At 38.2% G+C, this 22,453-nt stretch overlaps 1 protein-coding gene across 2 annotated transcripts in view; it reads left to right on the plus strand.

The window, feature by feature from the left end:
- The window catches only part of LOC132816034 (cytoplasmic dynein 1 intermediate chain 1), a 282,803-nt gene extending 260,634 nt beyond the window's left edge, over nt 1-22,169 (plus strand). For both annotated transcript variants that reach the window (XM_060825446.1, XM_060825447.1), the window contains 3 exons: nt 1,492-1,632; nt 13,813-13,938; nt 21,570-22,169. In XM_060825446.1, the coding sequence (XP_060681429.1) occupies nt 1,492-1,632; nt 13,813-13,938; nt 21,570-21,689 (387 nt within the window). In that variant the 3' untranslated portion in view covers nt 21,690-22,169. The remainder of the gene's footprint in view (nt 1-1,491; nt 1,633-13,812; nt 13,939-21,569) is intronic.
- The last annotated feature ends 284 nt before the right edge of the window (nt 22,170-22,453 follow it).

Raw genomic sequence — 22,453 nt, forward strand, 5'->3', positions numbered from 1 at the left:
TTTGTATCTCAAAGCTAACCTGATTGTTAGGTTGCACTTGCAGCTAATGAATGAAGCAGTGTTTAAATATTTTTACCCATGAATGTTCCTAATATATTAGCAGTTAACTTGTGTCTCACGTCCTTAAGGCCCTGTTAGATTCTCAACAGCTACATTTAACAAGGACGACATCCACATTAGTTGATTTTCATTAATTACTTTTGTTAAGGCAACTGTTGGATTTTCAAGAATTAATTTTATATTTTGGACTCTGACTGCCATTGTATACAATTCTAAATGTAACATTGTTCAATTTTTGAATATTGGCTTATGTGATTTGTGAGCTGTTGATCCAAATCAAGATCAAATTGAAATTACTACTGTCCAATATTAATTAGTTTTTGATCTTTCAATCTGCAATTGAGATAGCAGAAACTGACGTGTGAATCACATTAAATTTAACATTTCTCACGGGTATTCCTTTGCAACTTAATTGCATCTCATATAAGAAATACCATCGTGACTTGCTATGATCATTTGGGTGTTAATATATGACTCTGATAAGAGCTCAATAAATAGAATTTGAGTGTGCTACTTTATTATTTTTAAAATATTACAACATTATTTTTGATGCAAAAACAATTCGCACTAAAAAAGAACATTGACAAATGTTGATTTAGGATTTTTTTACATTAGGATGAAGTGACAGAGGCTGCTGTGAAGCTCGAAACATAATCTGAGGCACTTATGAAGACCAGATCAATTTATGTACATGTTGAAAAGAGAAAAAAAAACCCACTTGTGTAATTGCTACAGTGAAGAGGAATACTACATTTAACCCCCAAAAAAGACTTTTGAGACTAGGGAGCAGAATTAGAAAAGTGGTGGCAGGAGCAGGGTGAACAAGAGGATGAGCACTTTTCATTCAAATTTATTAGAAGAAAATTGCAGTCATGTTGATCTACGTGTTTTATCTTTGTTGCTTAGTTTGTCCTTGCTGCTTATCCACATTATAGATGAAATGGCTGGAGTGGAGATAAGCAGAAGAGAGGACATGTTATCCCCAGCGAAACAGGGAATCAATTACAATAGTTATTGCTGCATTGCATTTTTCACTAGATGGCACTCTGTATCTATAATGTCAGTTTATTGTCTGAAAGCCTGCAGTTAAATTCTACTGCCTGCTTTATCTAGAGCATCCCACAATCCTTGGCACGTTTACCACAGTTTGATTCATTTGGACATGTAACCTCCTACTTGTCATGAGTGAATTGTGAGTTAAAGGCCTATACATCTACCTGTCTGAGGAATGCTCATACAGTCCTTATGGTATTCATTTTTTTATTTATCTTTCTGGACAGCTGTTGTATTGAAGTTACAGCACACCTTTGTGGACTTTCATCTCATTGGTTTATGACACTTTGGAAATGTGCAAAGTTTTTAATTAGACTTGCTAGACAGCCTCAGGCAGCACTAGCGCCACAAAGTCTTCTTACTCTCTCCGCCTTACAGCACAACAAGCCTCTCTACTCCTTTGAAGACAATGCAGACTATGTCTACGACGTCATGTGGTCACCAGTGCATCCTGCACTATTTGCCTGTGTGGATGGGATGGGACGATTAGACCTCTGGAACCTCAATAATGATACCGAGGTGAGGAAGAAGTTAACATTTTGTTATTTAATCACTTTTTCTAGAAATATTTGAAAATATTAGAGCAATGGTTAGAGAATAGTAGTAAAGGGTTTTTCTTCTACAACATTCTTTGCCAGTTAATCTTTAGTACAGAATCTCACTGGATTATAGAAAATCACAATGTGTGATTATTTAATCTTTTAACAATATTTTTAAAAATAGGATTTTTTAAGTTTGAAGATCAAATTCCCATCACCAGTTTAAGTATATGCATTGCATTATAATCCCTGAGCGCTTTGAAATTCTAAAATTAGGTTTGTTAACTTTTAAAATGCACATTTACACAACTGTGCCTGAATTAGTTCTTTTTGTAATGCTGGGTTTTTTTGGGTCACAAGAAAGCAAGTAGTTTATTATTAAACACAATAGAATGTTCATTTTTATTAGTATAGAACATACACATTTTTTTCTTTTTTTAATACAACATCAACTATAAATAAGAATGTGGGCAAGTCATTTCAAGCTGAATGTCAACTGACTGGAGACAAAAAAAAGTCTTTTGAAGTGGCCACAGCAGGAAGCGGTGCAGCCTTTTTAATTACGAACCACACAGCTGCAGGATATGAGTGGGAAAGGCTTTTTCGACACCAGCTATGTTTTAGGAGGAGGTTGAAGTACTGTCAGGTATATTTTGTGAAATGTGCCAATCTACCAAATGCCAAACGCTTAGTGTGGTCATCTCTTGTTCTAGTAAAATCTCCCCCAGTGATACTTGACTGATTAAATATTTAACCATTTCAGTTCTAGAACAGTATTACACCAAACGTTTTTGTTTTACATTCTGTATATTTGAAATGCAGATGGCTGAAAATTATACTGTATGTCTTAAGTCATCTCGATCAGGCAGACTATTTTAATCAAATTTGCACACAAACAAGATTTTGAATATTCTAAAGGCATTAATTTTTTTTAAATCCTGGCACTCGCCATGCCTACATCTAGTACAAAACAATAAAAAAAACTTTGAAATAGATCTCTGAAATCTTTGAACGTGTGAAAGATTTGCACTACTGTTTATCAAAATTAATTCATGGCTTTCCATTCTAGCCATCATGTCGGACTTCGGGGTACAGGTGTTTTATGAAACAATGTGGTTGACGTATGTTAACAGTATCATACATGATTGCTATTGAATTATGCTGCCCATGAAAGGAGTATTTGGAGAAGGATCTTGAAGTGATACCCTGATGTTCTAAGGGTGACAGTCCTAGCTCTATTATAGAGTTACCTGAAAATTGATAATGAGCCTGTAACAAATGTCATTTTTAACCCTTAGCAATGCTTTACTTCTTGTTTGGCAATTCCTGCTGTTTGTAGTTAATGAGCTGTGTTTTAAAACAATTGAGCTTTTGATGATTACTTTAATAATTAAGCATTATCTTGTTGGATAAGTTTTTGTTAACTATGTAAATTTACACCCAGGAATAGGTTAGTTGTTGATACATGGTATCCAATTTAAAAATGTTTGTGTTTCCATTTGCAATAAAGTTAATAATTTCTCTAGTGGCTCTTGACCTTCATGGCCGCCTGAAGATATTACAATGGGTCTGAACTTGCTGAAGAAATAAGAGTGTGTTGAAGCCACACTTCATTAATAAAGTACAAGCTGGCCAACAAGTTCAAGAAATGGAGAGATGCCATGAGTTGTAAATCTCCAGAATTTGCTGTTTGACTTGTGCCACTCTGCCATTTGTTTTATCACATTACATTGATGCACACTTGTTCCTTTTAAGACCTTGCTGGATTTGAACATTAGTTGCCTGTGAGTTGGTTTATTAATTAATAACCTTAAGTGTTAATTAAATGACTGCCAATCAAATTACCTTGCACAAAAAATGATTTTTTAAATTTTTGAAATTTCATTAATTTAGATAGTGCTGTAACTTTTGAAATGTGAAGTTTTCAAACCTTGCATTTTTTTCTTCCTCTTAATCCAATCCTTCACTGCTTCTTGATTTCTGTTCCTGTATCTAATTTGTCTAAAACTCACCCTCCTTTTCAGTCCTACCTCTTTATTTCTCAGGGCTTAAGTTTAATTGATTAAGCAGAACCAATGTTGTCATGCTACCCTCACAATGACTGTATCTACTTGCAGCTCCAGCATTTCAGAATGCTCATGTATATTAAAGTGAGTACAGGAGAAAGGTTAACTAACAGCCTATGGTGTGAACTTCCCTGCTTCAAGTTTATTTTGACTAGTTCCTATTATGACCATCATGTTGTGATCAAAAGTCATTGGCCATTTCTAAGTGCCTTTTAATAGGTGGTGGTGAGTCACTTTTCTGAACCATGACCGCACCGTCATGGTTCTTTCCTGTCAGGATGAAGGAATAGCGATATCGTTCCAAATCAGGATGATGTAAGGCTGAGGGGACCTTACTGATCACACTTGTCCATTGCACATGCTGTCCTCATCCTTCAACAGCATACAATATCACAGATTTTGGTGGTACTGACATTGCAGTGAATTCTTTTAGATAATGCACACTGCAGCCATAGTACACTGGTGATGGAGGCAGTTTAGTTGCAAATATGGTGCTAGCTGAGTTTTCAGGGCAGTCACCAATATTTCTGTGATAGTGGGTTGGGCTGGAGTGGTGGATGTATCCTGACAGCATACATGTAGTCACCTGGAATGGTGGTTTCCCTGGTTTTAGGGGGATACATGGCTGTCTAATCAGGCACACTCATTGCTCTGTTGACCTTCTGAAAAAGCCATTCTCTGTCCCCTCACAACTCATTCACACATCAAATACTGTCCTCCATAAAGCTTGCCTCCTCCATTATGGAGGACAGCATAGGTCTGCAATCCAGAGATATGAATCCATTCATAGATTCCTCCATTGTTTCAGCATGGGCTTCACTGATTCTGAAAACTCCACCATTTCAGATGCTGGTGCCTTTGCTGTTTGGATGATGATGACCAAGGCTCAAATTCCTCTTGGAGCTAAACATTGCTGAGCATCTCTTCTGCCACTGCTTCTGCTATCACCATTTTACATGTCTGTCAAGTGCTCACCAGATCATGCCACCAAATTATATTCCACGCCTGACTTGTCCAGCAGTGATCCACCTGATTGGCAAAGTTGCATCATCTATCAACATATTCATGTTGAATAAATGTCTATTCACTGCTATTGCAGTGGTGTTTCCTGGCGTTCTGAACATGCTTCTCTGATAAGCATGGAACAGACACTTCTACTGCTTATGTGCTGTTCACTATAGGCCAGTGTAAATGTTACCATTCATATGAAATGCTGATGCACCAGTTCACCACATCACTGCAACTTTAGACCATACTTGAGTGTGGGTCTTTGCACGCTAACAGTATGCCTCAGTACTAACATGGTGCTTAACATAGCTCCATACATGGTTCAGTCACGTGGCCGTTGTTTTCACGAGACCTATAACTTTATCTTAAGCTTCCAGATGCCACAGTTAATACCACTCGGTATTCGGATCATCGATGTATTAATGAGCTTGTGGTCTGGGTTCGTTTCCTCAGCTATTCACCATTTTGGCCACCTCCATCTACGCCTCCTTAGTTCTATCAGTGGCTTCGACTTTCTGTCTTGTGGGCAAAGTACCTGCTTCCTTTCCTCCAAATGTACAAATATGTCAAGGGATGGTCACTGAAGTATGAGACATCTCTTGCTATCATCTCAGCACAATTATCCACCAGGATCTTCTGTCTTCTGGGCTGTGGCTGCCTGAATGTTGCACCAGAGCCTGGTACAATTCTTACTGTGTGTGCTGTCAGCAGTGGACTTGCCAGCCATCATTAATTAATGATCATAGGCCATTAACTCGCTGCTTATTGGAAAATACAGTGAGAAGTGGGCAGTCCCACTTTCTACATGTTTTTGACATGCATTTGCTCCTGATGTCTAGACCCTGGCAGAATCCGGAAATCCTGCCTATTGCTTCTATTATATAACCGAGAATCCTGAATTCAGAGTAATCACTTTTAACCTCTCTCAACTTTTGTTCCATACAAATAACAAAAGAACAAAGAAAATTTACAGCCCAGGAACAGGCCCTTCAGCCCTTCAAGCCTGAGCCAATCCAAATCCACTGTCTAAACCTGCTGTCCAATTCCTGAGCATCTGTATCCCTCTGCTCCCCACTTACTCATGCATCTGTCCAATTGCATCGTAAATAAATCTACCAAGCCTGTCTCTACTACCTCTGCTGGCAACATGTTCCAGACCTTCTTGACCACTCTATCCACCTGTGCAGCCACCTTCAGGGTACAATTGACCTGAACTCCCAGATCTCTCTGCTCATCAGCTTTTCCCAAGGCTCTTCCATTTACTGTGTAATTCGCTCTAGAATTAGACTTCCCAAAATGCATTGCCTCACATTTTGTCTGGATTGAACTCCATCTGCCACTTCTCCGCTCAACTCTCCAGTCTATCTATATTCTCCTGTATTCTTTGACAGTCCCCTATGCTTTCTGCTACTCCACCAATCTTCATGTCATCTGCAAACTTGTTGATCATATCAACTGTGTCCTCTTCCAGATTATTTATGTATATCATGAACAAAACTGGCCCAAGCACTGATCCCTGTGGAACACCACTGGTCACCTTTCTCCATTTTGAGAAACTCCCTTCAACTACTACTCTGTCTCCTGTTGCTCAACCAGTTCTTTATCCATCTAGCTAGAACACCCTGCACACCATACAACTTCACTTTCTCCGTTTGTTTACCATGGGGAACCTTATCAAACACCTTACACCCATTTTCTCAGGTTCGTCACACAGCCTTTCTTCATTATCTTTAGTGGATCAATCCTTTCTCGAGTTACCCGCTTCTTATTTGAGAATAAAAGGCTTTGGGATTCTCCTTAATTCTGCTCGCTAAAGTTATTTCATGACCCCTTTTAGCCTGCTTGATTCTTCGTTTAAGACTGGTCCTATTCTCCCAATATTCCTCCAGGGCCCGTTCTGTTCTTAGCTGCCTGGACCTTATATATGCTTCCCTTTTCTTTTTGGCTAGTCGTACGATTTCTCCTGCCATCCACTGTTCATGAATCTTGCCTTTCCTATCCTTTGCTTTCAACTGGACATGCCAGTACCCTTCAGCCGACACATTCTTTTGTTTGGCCGAACTAGTCCACACCCTTAACAATTTCTCCTTTGAATCCTCCCACTTCCTCCAGACCAAAGGGGTAGCCATGGGCACACATATGGGCCCCAGCTATGCCTGTCTCTTTGTTGGCTACGTAGAACAGTTGATCTTCCGTAATTATACCGGCACCACTCCCCACCTCTTCCTCCGCTACATGGATGACTGCATTGGCGCCATCTCGTTTTCCCGCGAGGAGGTTGAGCAATTCATCAACTTCACTAACACATTCCACCCTGACCTTAAATTTACCTGGACCATCTCTGACACCTCCCTCCCCTTCCTGGACCTCTCCATCTCCATTAATGATGACCGACTTGACACTGACATTTTTTACAAACCCACCAACTCCCACAGCTACCTGGATTACACCTCTTCCCACCCTATCTCTTGCAAAAATGCCATCCCGTATTCCCAATTCCTCAGCCTCCGCCGTATCTGCTCCCAAGAGGACCAGTTCCACCATAGAACACACCAGATGGCCTCCTTCTTTAGAGACTGCAATTTCCTTCCCACGTGGTTAAAGATGCCCTCCAACCCATCTCGTCCACATCCCGCATCTCCGCCCTCAGACCCCACCTCTCCAACTGTAACAAGGACAGAACGCCCCTGGTGCTCACCTTCCACCCTACAAACCTTAGCATAAACCAAATCATCTGCCGACATTTCCGCCACCTCCAAAAAGACCCCACCATCAGGGATATATTTCCCTTCCCACCCCTTTCCGCCTTCCGCAAAGACTGTTCCCTCCGTGACTACCTGGTCATGTCCACGCCCCCCTACGACCCACCCTCCCATCCTGGCACTTTCCCCTGCCACCGCAGGAACTGTAAACCTGTGCCCACACCTCCTCCCTCACCTCGATCCAAGGCCCTAAAGGAGCCTTCCACATCCATCAAAGTTTTACCTGCACATCCACTAATATCATTTATCGTATCCGTTGCTCCCGCTGCGGTCTACTCTACATTGGGGTGACTGGACGCCTCCTAGCAGAGCGCTTTAGGGAACATCTCCGAGACACCCGCACCAATCAACCACACCGCCCCGTGGGCCCAACATTTCAACTCCACCTCCCACTCTGCCGAGGACATGAAGGTCCTGGGCCTCCTTCACCGCCGCTCCCTCACCACCAGACGCCTGGAGGAAGAACGCCTCATCTTCCGCCTCGGAACACTTCAACCCCAGGGCATCAATGTGGACCTCAACAGTTTCCTCATTTCCCCTTGCCCCACCTCATCCTAGTTTCAAACATCCAGCTCAGCACTGTCACCATGACTAGTCCGGACTTGTCCGACCTGCCTAGCTCCTTTTCCACCTATCCACTCCACCCTTTCCTCCCTGACCTATCACCTTCATCCCCTCCCCCACTCACCCATTGTACTCTATGCTACTCTCTCCCCACCCCCAACCTCCCCAACTTTATCTCTCCACGCTTCAGTCTCTCTGCCTTTATTCCTGATGAAGGGCTTTTGCCCGAATCGTTGATTTCGCTGCTCGTTGGATGCTGCCTGAACTGCTGTGCTCTTCCAGCACCACTGATCCAGAATCTGGTTTCCAGCATCTGCAGTCATTGTTTTTACCTATCCTGCACTACCGTTAACCTATCTTTGAAAGCCTCCCACATATCAATTGTGGACTTCCCTTCAAATAGCTGTGTCCAATCCACATTTCCCAGCTCCTGCCTAATTTTGATATAATTGGCCCTGGTCCAGTTTAGTACTCTTCCCTTAGGACCAATCTCATCATTGTCTACGAGTATTCTAAAACTTACAGAATTGTGGTCACTGTTCTTAAAGAAATCCCTCTTCGCGACGTCTAACACCTGGCCTGGCTCATTCCCCAACACCAGGTCCAGTATAGTCCCTTCCCTCATTGGACTATTGACATACTGCTCTAGAAAACTCTTCTGGACGCTTTTTAGAAATTCTGCCCCATCCAGACCTCTGACACTAAGTGTATCCCAGTCAATGTTGGGAACATTTAAATCTCCCATCACCACCATGTTGCCTCTACATCTTTCCATAATCTGTTTACCTATTTGTTCTTCTACCTCACACTCACTGTTGGGAGATCTGTAATACAGCCCCAACAATGTAACTGCACCCTTCTTATTTCTCAGCTCCACCTCTTATTATTTTATAAACTTGTATAAGATCGCCTTTCGACCTCCTATGCTCCAGTGAAAAAAATCCCAGCCTATCCAGTCTTTCTTTATAACCCAAACCTTCCATACCCAGCAACATCCTGGTAAATCTCTTCTGAATCCTCTCCTATATGATAATATCCTTCCTATAATTGGGCAATCAGAAATGGACATGGTATTCCAGAAGAGGCCTCACCAAGGTCCTGTACAATTGCAACACAACTTCCCAACTCCTGTACTCAAAGAACTGAGCAATGAAGGTAAGCTTCATTAACCGCTTTGTAATCTTACAAAACCTTCTTCAATGCCACCAGTCTTGGTGTCATTAGATTACATTAGATTACCACAGCAGCCCCTTCAACCCAACCAGTCCACACCGACCCTCCGAAGAGTAACCCACCCAGACCCATTTCCCTCTAACTAATGCAATGGGCAATTTAGCATGGCCAAATGACCTGACTTGCACATCTTTGGACTGTGGGAGGAAACCGGAGCACCCGGAGGAAACCCACACAGACATTGCGAGAATGTGCAAACTCCAGACAGTCGCCCAAGGCTGGAATCGAACCTGGGTCCCTGGTGCTGTGAGGCATCAGTGTTAACCACTGAGCCACTGTGCCGCAAACTTACTCACCATGCCTTCTATATTCTCATCCAAATCATTTATATAAATGACAAACAAGAGGACCCAAAACCAATCCCTGTGGAACACCACTAGTCACAGCCTCTAGTCCAAAAAGCAACCTTCCACCATTTCTGTGTCACCTGCTGTTAAGCCAATTAGCAAGCTCACCTGGAATCTCATGCGACCTAACTTTACCAATTAGTCTACCATGCATAACCTTGTCAAAGGTTTTGCTAAAATTCAAACAAACAACGTCTCTTGTTCTACCAGCATCATTCCTTTGGGTAACTTCCTCAAAAAACTCAATGAAGTTTCTGAGACACTATTTCTCACACATAACCATAGTGACTATCCTTAATCAAGTTTCACCTCTCTAAATATCCATAAATCCTATCTTTTATAGTCACCTCCAACAATTTGACCACAACCAAAGTCCGACGCACAGGTCTACGATTCCCCAGTTTCTCCTCTTAACCTTTCTTAAGCAAAGTTATAACATTAGCCACCCTGCAGTCATCGGGCACTTCACCCATAGTTATAGATAATGTAAATATTTCTGTAAGGGGTAATTTCTTTCCCAAAACATTCTGGGATTCATTAGATCAAGTCCTGGAGGTTGTTATCCACCTCTATAATCTTTAAGACCTCCCGAACTTGATTTTCTGTAGTGTGAACTGTTTTTGAAACATCACAGTTTATTTCTCTGCATTCTCTAGAGTCCATTTCTTTCTCCAAAGTAAAAACTGACGCAAAATATTCATTTGGTGATCTCTCCTATCTATAGGGGTTCAACTCAAAGGTGACCTCCTTCATCTTTGAGGCCTACCTTCTCTCTCTAATTACCCTCTTAATGCATTTATAGACTCTCTTTGAATTAACCTTAACCTTATCTGCCAATGCTATCTCATATCCCTTCTTTGCCTTCCTGATTTCTCTCTTAAGGATACCCTTAAGATTTAAGATATTCAGTTGAAACAAGTTGTCTGTACCTAAAATAAAATAAAATTCTCTTTTATTCTTAACTAGAATCTCTATCTTTATTCATCCATTGTTCCTTACTCTTACCAGCCTAATCCTTCAATCTAATAGGAACAAAATGCCTCTGAACTCTCGTCATTAGACTCTTGAAAGCCTCCCACTTGTCAGCTGTCCTTTTACCTGCGAATAGTCTACTCCAATCAACTTTTGAATGTTTTTGTCTCATACTATTAAAATTTGCCTTGCTTCAGTTAAAAACGTTAACTTTTATAGAAGTCTTATCCTTTACCCTAACCATTTTGAAACTAATAAAATTATGATCACTAGGCCCAAAGTGCTCCCCCACCCTCCCTGTCTTATTGCCCAAAAGGTTTAATTTGCTCATTCTCTAGTAGGAGCATCCACATATTGATAAAGAAAATTTTCTTGAACACATTTGACAAACTCTTCACCATCCAAATCTTTAACACTATGGTAGCTCCAGTCATTGTTTGGAAAATTAAAGTGCCCCATTTTTACGTTATTAAGCTTACATATGTCTGAGATCTCCCATCATACTTGTTTCCCAATTTTCCTCTTCCTATAGTACAATCCCATCAAAGTGATCTTTATTTGTATGTATTTGGAGAGGCAAGGACTGAATAGGAATAGTCAACATGGTTTTGTGTGAGAGAAATTGTCTTGCAAACTTGATTAAGCTTTCTTTTGTGAAGTTGTAACCAAAAGGATTGATGAGGGCGGAGTGATAGATATGTTTACATGGATTTCAGTAAAGCCTTTGATAAGGTATTGCATTGTAGACTAATTAGTAAAGTTAGATCAAATAGGATTCAGGATGAGCTTACCAATTGGATACAAAATTAGTTTGATGGCAGAAAACAGAGGGTAGTGGTGGATGGTTGTTTTTCAGACTGGAGGCCTTTACCAGAAGTGTTCCACAGGGATTGGTATAGGACCCATTTTTGTTTGTCATTTATATAAATGATTTGTATGAGAATATAGGAGGCATAGTTAGCTTGCAGATGACACCAAAATTGGTGGTGTAGTAGACAGTGAAGAAGATTATCTAAGGTTGAATTTATCTAAATCTCTTGGTAACGGGCTGAGGAGTGGCAGATAGACCTTAATTTGACTAAATACAAGGTATTGCATTTAGTTGCAACAAACAAGAACAGGTCTTATACAATTAATGGTAAGACCCTGGATAGTGTTGTAGTACGGAGAGACTTCGTTTCAGATACATAATTCTTTAAAATTTGCAACACAGGTAAGCAGGGTATTTAAGAAGGCATTTTTTCAGGCATTTTGAGTATAGGAGTTGGGACACCATGCTGTGGTTGAAAAGAAAGTTGGCGAGGCCTCTTCTGTGCAGTTCTGGTCACCCTGCTATGGGAATGATGTTATTAAACTTGGGGAAAAAAGCAGAATGACTACTAGCAATTGCTGCCTCAGGAATAGTGTGGAGGTTATAATCTTAAACCTAATCAATTAATGCAGGTTGAAATTTTAAACTATAACCTTAAGAAATTATGGAAGTGCTGTAAATGGCTCATTTCTAAATCCTGCCTGGCTGAACCTGAACATGGAATGTGTGAGGCTGACTCTATCTTTCCAAACTGGAACTTCAGTAATATCCCTCGCCTTAGTGAATGTGAACAGTTAGAATTGTAATTTTTTTTTTCAAAAATTGAATTTATTAAGTGAAGCCAAGTATTCTACTGTTAGTCTGTGAGATCCCAACATCATCACTATCCTGTATTTCCCTTATGGTTCAGATTTTTTATTATTACTCTTGGGGGAAGCCACATTTATTTAAATGCCAGTTGGCATCAGACTCCAGCAATACCCTGACCCCATGAATGATATTGTTAAAAAAATTGTTTCAGCTGGCCGGTAAATGAAGATAAATGACTGCTATCTAAATTGTGTTGAATGCAATTTCACAAAGCAGTGCAAAAGATTTTGGGAAGCAAAGGTTTCATCAAAACAGCAAAAATCTTTCTAAAGTTAATTTTATAAGCAATTAAGCCCATAAATTCCCAAGACCAGATGGAAATTTGGCTCTGAAACTGGTCCATATGTAGATGGATGATGCACTGTTCGGGGTTTTCCAAAACTCCCTGCATTTTAGAATGGTTTCAGGGATTAGAAGTTAGCAAATAATACACAGCCATTCAAGAAAGATGGAAGTTGGGAATTACAGGCCAGTTGGTGGCATCATCATTAAGGTAGTGTTGGAATCGATTACTAAATATGTGTTAACATTCCAGAAAACCTGTTACTATAACTATATAGTGTTAATGTGATCTTACACAAACCAACAGAAGGGAAATCATGTTTGACAAGTTTGTTCATTTTTTTAGGATACTCTGGTAGTGGAAATAAAGAAGAATCCATTGATGTAGTATATTTAGATTTCCAAAAGGCTTTGAATAGGATTCCACATAAAAGATTAATATGCTGTATAAGAGTTTATGGAGTCAAGGGTGAAATGTTAGCACGGATAAGTGCTTTGTTAATAGTTAGGAAGCAGGATGTACAAACAAGCAGGGTATTCTCAAGTTGGGATGCTGTAAATAGTGATGTCACAATGGTCAGTGTTGGGATTATTTATACACTGATTTAAATGAAGAAAGTGAGAGTAATGTATCTAAATTTCCTGACAATACAAAGCCAGATGGGAATGTAAGCTGTGAGAAGGATGGAAGAAATGAGTTAAATGAGTCTGCAGCAAGGTGAGTTTAATTTGAGGAAGCATAAGTTATTCACTTTACTAATAATAAAGACCAATTTTTTTCCCAGGCATGAAGCTTCTAAATTTTGATATTCAGACAAATTTGTATGCATTTCCTACAAGGAACATCACTTAGGCCTTTTTGATGAGAAATTTTGCCACTCACTGCATCTTGTAAATTCTCTACTCAAGATTTGATGGATGCATTATGAAGGCTGAGATTTTTTTGCTGTTTTGGGAATTGTGGGAATACAGGAAGCAGGTAGGAAAGGGAGGTTGAAATCCAAAATCAGGCATAATCATATATCACGATAGAGCAGGTTTATGGGGCTGTTTTATTAAGCAAAATAATACCATGCTATTGAGGGTTTTTACCTTTGCTTTAACTTGTATTAGCTACAGTGGTCTTCCTTTTGACTGAATTATTGGAGAATCGATGAATTACGCAGCTAGTTCTGTTTTTAGTTTGTATGTGTAAGTCACCTAAACTCTGTTATAAATTTACTTGTTAATATTGCTTCATTTCAGGTGCCAACAGCTAGTGCAGCTGTTGAGGGGACATCTGCACTTAATCGGGTCAGATGGGCATCAACTGGCAGGGAGGTGGCAGTAGGAGATTCAGAAGGACACGTATGGGTTTATGATGTTAGTGAGGTAATTATAAAACTTCTTATTAGTTTTGTAATCTTGTTTAGTTGCTGTGATTTGATTATTTGTACATGCATATCTTTAGTTGAAATTTTGCATCCTTTTAAAATCTTGGGAACACATCATTCTGTGTTCAAACTTAAAGATATAAAAGCTGGGATATAATATTTTTCTTTCATAATTCAGAATTACGCTCATTTCAGCAAAGAACGATTTTTTTTTGCTGCTAATGATTCTTAGTGTAGATGTTTGTCATTCGTCCATTACATGGAGCATCTTCACCATCATTATCTACTGTGATCCTCCCAATCAGCAAACCACAAAAAATAAACAATAATATTATCGCTGTTAAGAAAGAATGATGAAATGGCTTGATTGCAAATTAATAATTTGCATTTGAATTATTCTTACAAACTGCTTGTATCTTGAATAGAAATAAGTCATGAATAAGAAATCTTCAAAATGTATTGCTCTTCCATGTTAATTTACGTTTTAAAAGTAAAAGCGTTCTGATAAGCATGTTTATTTTACATAGCATTTAAAATACATTATTTCATTTGAATAGTGTTTTGAAGGTCATTATTAATCTTTTTAAAGGAGAATCTTCACTAAATATATGTTTCAGCAACAAGTAAAAGGAAACCACATTGGTGATTCAGATTTTAATGAACATTTTGCTTATCACATTTCTAAAATTGGGCACTTCCACTGACCAACTCTTTGAGTAACTGACATGGATCAGTACCTCACTCACCTATGAATTCAGAATTACAATTTTCCCCACAAGTTTAGAAAGATGTAAAAGTCAAATATTGAAATTCTGCAAAAATGATTTGTTGTAACAAACTCACAATAACAGGTAGAATTTGAATTATTAACTATTCTCAATTCTAAATGCAAATGACAAATTTTTATTTGCATCAATTAATTCAATGTAAAACTTAATATAATTATGAAAATATAGGAACATCACTTTCATAATTCTGCAGTTAATAATGCAAATACTTTCAATTTGCTAATCAAGTTTTTGAAAAAAAAGGTTAAATGTTCAATTTTGAATCAGTCATTTGTATATGTTGCTAAATCTCTCTCGTTTTGAGACCTGCTAATTTTAACATAGTAATATGTTTGATAAATTGTAATGCCATATTAAATTGAGCCTCAGGAACTACCATGGCTTTGTATTCCTCCAGTCAATGAAGAAAGATTATTCAGAGATTACCCTACTGTTCATGGAACACCCCAGATTATTTTTATTTATCACCTTTTTCAAATCTTAACATCTCCTATATTTTAGTTGCATCTTTTTAAAGATACCTTCTTGTACTAATTTTAGATTTTACAATTATTCAGTAACATAGGTCATAGGAGCAGGAATGTACCATTTAGTGCTTCAAACCTGCTTCACTACGTTACAAGATCATGGATGATCTAGATATGGTCTCATCTCCACTTTCTTACTTGTTCCCCATAATCCTTGAATCCCTTTTCTATCAAACATCTGTTGAAACTAGCTTTGGAATAAATTTAAAGAGCCAGCCTTCCACTATCTTCCAAGATTTTCACACTAACTAAATTTTAAAAGAACATTTCTCCTGATCTCCACCTGAGATTAAGAATATATTATTCCACTTTTATGTATCATTATTTTAGTCTCCTCCACAAGTAGAAAAAGCCTCTGGGTATCCACTCTAGGCAGTTCCTTAAAGATTTTATATTTCAACAAGATCACCTCTGATTCTTCCTAACTGCAATGGATGTGGGTGTGGGTGTGGTTCTGGGTCTACTTTGTTCAACCGTTCTTCAAAAGATAACTAAGTCATCCCAGGAATGAGTTGATTGAATTATCTCTGAACTGCTGTTAAAGCATTTTTTTTCAAATAAGGAAATCAAAACTTGAACAATAGTTCAGATGTGATCCTATCAATACCTTTCACAACTATAGTATAACTTTACTTTTATATTTCATTCTTCTTGCCATAAACGATCACATTCGATTTGCCTTGCTGTATTTGCATACTTTGTGATTAACACATCAGCACTCCTGGATCCCTCTGTACCACTTAGCTCTAAAATTATTCCATTCAAAGGAATAACTTTTCCTGTCCCCTCAAAATGGATAAATTCACTTTAGTCCACATAACATTCCATCTGCCAATCTTGTTTTAACTGTTTGCATATTCTATACCTTTACTTGACAGTTTATTTTCCTATCTTGGGAGTCATTGACAAACTTAGTTTCCATACCTTCAATCCCCTCATTCAAAACGTTGATGGTTGAGGATCTATCATGGATGCCTGTGGTATTCCATTATCCCCACTGTTTTCTCTGAGCCCGTTAATCTTTTATGCATGCTAATATGTTACCCCTAACCGTCTGATCTTATCAAATGCCTTTTGGAACTCAGTAGAACTCCCAAGTTCATGCATATAAGTCTTAAGTATCTTTTGCATTTATTTTAACATGATGAATGTACTGGATAAACATCTCATTAAAGGATAACTTTGTTTTATTAATCCCCTGAAAATGAAAAACTGGGAAATTTGTAAATATGTTCATCAATTGTGTTGTTCCCAGTGAGTGTTCTGATTTTTGCCCAAGTTATTATTCTGTTATCTATTGTAATCATGATGAAATTCAGAAAGATACAGAAAATAGCAATCTTTTCCATTCAGTTTAATATAAATGAAACCATTGCAAATCAGGAATGCATTTACTATTCCAGTAACCATTTCTATAAATTTGAAATGTTGAAATGGGAAGCATTTGCTTGATTTGGGCATCTGTTTTCATGATATAATTTGTCATGCATCAAGTTCAGTTTCTCAATGCATTTTTCCCCCTTGAATTCAAATATTTTCTTTCTAAGATCTGACATTACTTTCAAAGCCTAGTTCAAGACAATCTTCTCATAATGCAGGGATTTCATAGGGAGCATACTAACATGAAAGAATAATTAACCTGAATTTGCAACAGTATAAAGATCACACTTCAATAGCCAGATTTAAAGTAGAACCCCTTACAATTAAAAAAAAGCAATTATGCAAACATTATCTGTTTTGCACCTTTTCATTACTAGTGATTTTTCTTGATTCTGTATGATCTAGCTACACACTAACATTAAAACTGAAAATGTTCAGATCAGCCAAGAAGGTTTGAGATAGGCTGGGTCATTTTTCACTGGAGCACAGGAGGTTGAGAGGTGACCTTATAGGAATTTACGAAATCATGAGGGGTATAGATAGGATTAATGGTCGGTGTCTTCTCTCTAGGCTGGGGGATTTCAAGGCTAGAGGGCAGTTTTTTAAGGTAAGAGAAGAGATAATTATGAAAGACATGCAGGGCAAATGTTTGACAGAGCGGTTCACACATGGAATGAACGTCCTGAGGAAATGCTAGATGTGGGCACAATCACAACATTTTAAAAGACATTTGGATAAGTACATGAACAGGAAAGATTTGGAGGGATATTGGCCAGGTGCAGGCAGGTGGGATGAGTTTAGTTTGGGATTATGTTGGACATGGACTGTTTGGATCAAAGGGCCTGTTTCGTTGACCTTTTGACTCTATAACTTATTGAATGGTGAAGCAAACTTGATGGGCTGAATGGCCTTCTTCTGCTCTTACATTTTATGGTCTTGGGATTATATTTCTAATAAATTTACTTCTCATCATTTAATTTTTGTTTAGTTTTTTTGAGTACATTTGGCAATCTAACATACATTTCACTGTCAGTCAGCCGATTAGCTGGTATGTAGGAAGCATTAATTGGTGATTTTGTTAATTGCTTTACAAATGTGTATGATAGCTTAAGACAAATAGTAACAAAGGGGAATTTGATGGTCCTGCTTTATCAATTGCTTCTAATACAATTTAGACACTTAATAAACTGAATACCTAAGACTAACTGCCTGATGATGTGTTCTCTAACGCTTATTAAATTAAATTGGTTCTCTCATTGCAGAAAAGTATTCAGTGCCTCCTCATGTTCCGGAATTTGAAATTGGATTTGAGAATGAATTATGGAGGAGAGTTTTTTTTAAATAACAGCGTACTTAGATGCCAAGAACCCATTAAATCAGTCATCAAAGTACTGGAATTTGGATGTTTGTCAATAAAGTTCTTTCACTTACACCATGATTAAGTGTGTTTCTACTAAAATATCTTTTTGGTTAGTGGCACATTTCCCAGTAAATCATTAAGTAACATGTTTTATTCTTTGCAAAAAAAAAATTCAGAATGTTTATCCCTTGTTAATGATTTTTGAGGGAAGTCTAGACAACTAATCTTTGCACTGAATCTCTTGGAATGTTTCCGTCAAAATGTTTTTAAAAAATCAATTAAAACTCATGGAATAGTTTTAGAGTCTGGTGATAAACTACAAGTTACTTCTGAAATATTCCTCAAATTCTTCCTTTTTTGTATAGATATTCGTAAATTTGCTATTAATTAAGATGATCACTTATTTGCAAATGGCCTGTCTTCATCCATGTTATATGGGTGTCTCTGGTAAGGCCAGCTTTGTGTCCGAGGAAAGTGATATTGAGCTGTTTTTGTGAATTGCTGCAATCGTGTTGCCAGTACACCTGGAGTACTATCACAATGGGTTCCAGGTTTTTGACCCAGTGACTGAAGGCGTACTGATATAGTTCTAAGTCAGAATGATGTGTAGCTTATAAGGGTATCTTGCAGGTTTGTAGTGTCCCATGGATCTACCATCCTTGTCCTTCTGGGTGGTAGACTTGTGGTTTTGGAAAGGAGTATTAAAGGATCCATAATGAATTTCTGCAGTGCATCATGTATATAAAGTACATGTTGCTACCACTGTGTATCAGCAGTAGAAGGACTCAATGTTTAAAGTGGTGGAAGGGGTGTCATTCAAATAGGCTGCTTTGAGCTTAATTGCACACTAGTATATGCATCTAGTTTGTTGATTCATGTGGTAATTAAATTTTGCCAGGGAGTAGTATATATGTTTTGAAATTAAAAAGTGCAGAAGCTCTGCAGATCTAGTCACATCTGTGGAGAAACAGAGTTAATGTTCAAGTCCAGTAAGACTCCTCTTCAGAACTGAATCCTGCTTGAAGTAGCTGGTGAGAATGATGAGATGAAGTTTTTTTTTAAATCATTCACAGAATGTGGGTGTCGCTGATTAGGCCAGTATTTATTGATGAGATGGAAGTAGCTTATAGTGATTTTACTTTTTAGCTGTATTTTGGAATACTACATTCAGTTCTGATCTCCCTGCTATAGGAAAGATGTTGTGAAACTTGAAAGGGTTCAGAAAAGATTTAAAAGAATGTCACTGGGGTTGGAGGATCTAGGCTATAGGGAGAGATGAATAGGCTGGGGCTATTTTCCCTGGAGCATGGGAGGATAAGGAGTGATCTTATAGAAGTCTTTAAAATCATGGGGTGGGGGCATGGATAGGGTGAATAGCCAAGGTACTTTCCCCAGGAGTGAGAAGTCTTAGACTAGAGGGTATAGGTTTATGGTGAGAGGGATAAGATTTAAAAGGGATCTAAGGGACAACTTTTTCAGGTAGCAGATGAGGTATGTGGAATAAGCTGCCAAAGATGATGGAGGAAACCAGTCACAATTGCAAAATATAAAAGGCATCTGGATGGATATATGAATAGGAAGGGCTTAAAGGGATATGGGCCAAATATTGGCCAATGGGACTAGATTAATTTAGGATATCTGGTCGGTGCAGGTGAGTTGGATCAAAGCTTCTGTTTCTATGCCGACTCTAACTTGATCACTGGATGAAGTAATCCTCACACATGCACATGATTAAAGCATGGTAGGACAATGCCACAACAAAGGAGCAGTGTAACAGCTGCCTGTAATAAAAATGGCACCATCCCTAAATTCACAGGACAAAAGCTCCAGTGTCTCCTCTCAGCATTAAATATTGTTATCATAGATGTTTTAACCCTAGGTATTGGAAGATTGAAACTTGCCAGCCACCCCATATCTGATTAGTATTATATGATTTGAATGCAAATGCAATTGTTTCAGAAAATTACAGTTTGGGATCTGATTGCAAGGATTAGTTAGTAACTCAACTATCGCATCTTTGCACTTCCAGGATGGTAAAAGTATGAATGGTTTGGTTGGGAGCTTATTTCAGAACTAAGGCCTAAATATTTACAAATTACTTCAGGCAATGGAAAGCATGGAACATGTGCTGAAAGTTCTCAATGATTTTGAATGTTGCTATGGCTTCAGATCAATGGGCCAATGATGGTCAAGAGTTAATTGTCAAGTATCCTGTTTGGCAGGAGTACATTCTCTAATCTACATGATGTTATTTGTGCATGCATAGGGGCATTACTGAGATTATTGGCATGAGAGACTAATATTGTCTATGCCCCCTCACAGATGCATAAGTAGCACCCAGTGGCAACTTTAAATGTTGTTGTTATACATGGGTAAAACACATTGACAATATTTCTTCCTCTGCAACCATGTTTTATTTCAAAGCAGCATAGCAGGTAACACATAGATGGCATAGACCCAGAGTAGATCTCGCAGCCTTCCTTTTGGTAGAATAGATTTTTAGTTTTGCTTTCCAGTGATAGGAAATAACGCTAGTTGATTGCACCAGTGTTTTGTTTTCATTTTCCACAATAACCGATGTTATATATTTTCATTGTCTTTTGATTCTCAGGTGTTTTAAATAACCACACTTCTTATGTTTGTAAAGCTTTAAAGATTTCTGCTTAATTACCACTTGACAAATTGCCTGACTGCAAGCTGCTGAGACTGGTGTCACATGATATAATAGCTGACTCTCAAATGCAACCATGAGTATTGCCTCCTGGAATCATTTTTGTATTGGTTGCTAACTAATTACTTCCTAGACCTTTACAGATAACATATCCACATTTAACAATCATCCTCCTGAATGTACACCTCTGAAATAGATTGACAATTTGTGCGAAATTGTAAGTAGGTTTTGTACTCTAATTCCTTAACCATTGAAAATGAGTTGGGACTGGCCAAAATTCCAACTTTTGCAGTAAGCTGAATCCTTTTCATTGGATTTATGTTTAGCCAAAATACCACTTCATGTATTGAAAGGAAATTGTGCAACCTAATTCTTAGCTGTATCAGAATGTCTGTCAAATAAACTAAGCACACAGAACTACAGATGCTGGAAATCTGAAACAAAACAGTATATGCTGGAGAAACGCAACAGATTGACAAAGGGTCATTGGATTTGAAACGTTAATTATTTTCTCTTTTCAGGTGCTGCCCGATCTGCTGTGTTTCTATAGCACTCTGTCTTCTTTCAAAGCTCGTGACAGGACTGCCAATATGTTGCACAGTTAATGACTCTTCATAGTAGTTAAATGACAATTAATGCAGGCTAATGATTTACAACCTTTTTATATCTTGTTAGATTGTGAAACATTTATATTTGAGCCATTAAACCTATTCAAGGTGTGCATAATAAATCCAAACATATACAGCATGTGAATCTTGACCAATGAGGAAGATAAACAGCAAAAGATATTAGCAGAGTCACCATATGAATTGAACAGGAGATATGTATACCTTTTGAAGCTTTACAGCTGAGTGTTAGTAACGTTTTCCTCAAGGTGATGTACTTTCACTTGTTTTCACACAGCAATTGGCAATTCCTCATGGTGATGAGTGGGCACGTTTTGCTAGGACCCTGGTGGAGATCCGAGCTAACCGGGCAGATGCTGAAGAGGAGAGTGTTGCTGAATTGACTGTACAGCTGTAAGACGTTATCTGAACTTGCTTTGCCAGTGCAATTATGCTATATGAAGATATGCCAGTTGGAAGTGCCATTTATGACGAAAAGCTGCTATTATAGTTTTGCTGTTTCACACTTCTAGTATGTTTAACAATATGTAAAATGTTTAAAAACAATATAGCATTATAAAAATTATTGCTCAATTCTGTAATGTTGTTTAAAATGTAATTGCAGAACAGCTATTCATTACTAGTTAGTAGTTGTATTGACTAGCTGGAAGCCCATAGTTATACCTGTATTTGTATGCATGTATAGCGTAGTCTATTAAATCCATGATGTTAAATATGACAGTGTGCAGATGTGGTGAGCTGCACTACAAAACTGAGCCAACAATTTCAAATGTGGCGTTTTCACACTGGTAATGCACCATTATGAATGGTTGTACTTTGAGCATTGCTGCTCTGTATTTATTAATCTACTGCATGGAATAAATTATCCTGGAATATACCTTATGTCTCCTTTATTATTTTAATTTTGCATATTTTTGTTTTCTTCATTTAAAGAAGTTAATATTCTCCCCCCAAAAAATCATTATCTGCGATACTGTGGTAGCAATTCCCAGTTAACAAAGTTTAAAGGTCCGATATCCCAAACACTGAAAACAGTTCCAAGGCTACTTTTGGGCTCCTTCCTATCGGAAGGATGTTGTGAAACTTGAAAGGATTCAAAAAAGTATTTATAAGAATTTTGCCAGGATTGGAGGATTTGAGCTATAGGGAGAAGCTGAAGTG

The sequence above is a fragment of the Hemiscyllium ocellatum genome, chromosome 5 (assembly GCF_020745735.1).
Source record: "Hemiscyllium ocellatum isolate sHemOce1 chromosome 5, sHemOce1.pat.X.cur, whole genome shotgun sequence".
NCBI lineage: Eukaryota > Metazoa > Chordata > Chondrichthyes > Orectolobiformes > Hemiscylliidae > Hemiscyllium > Hemiscyllium ocellatum.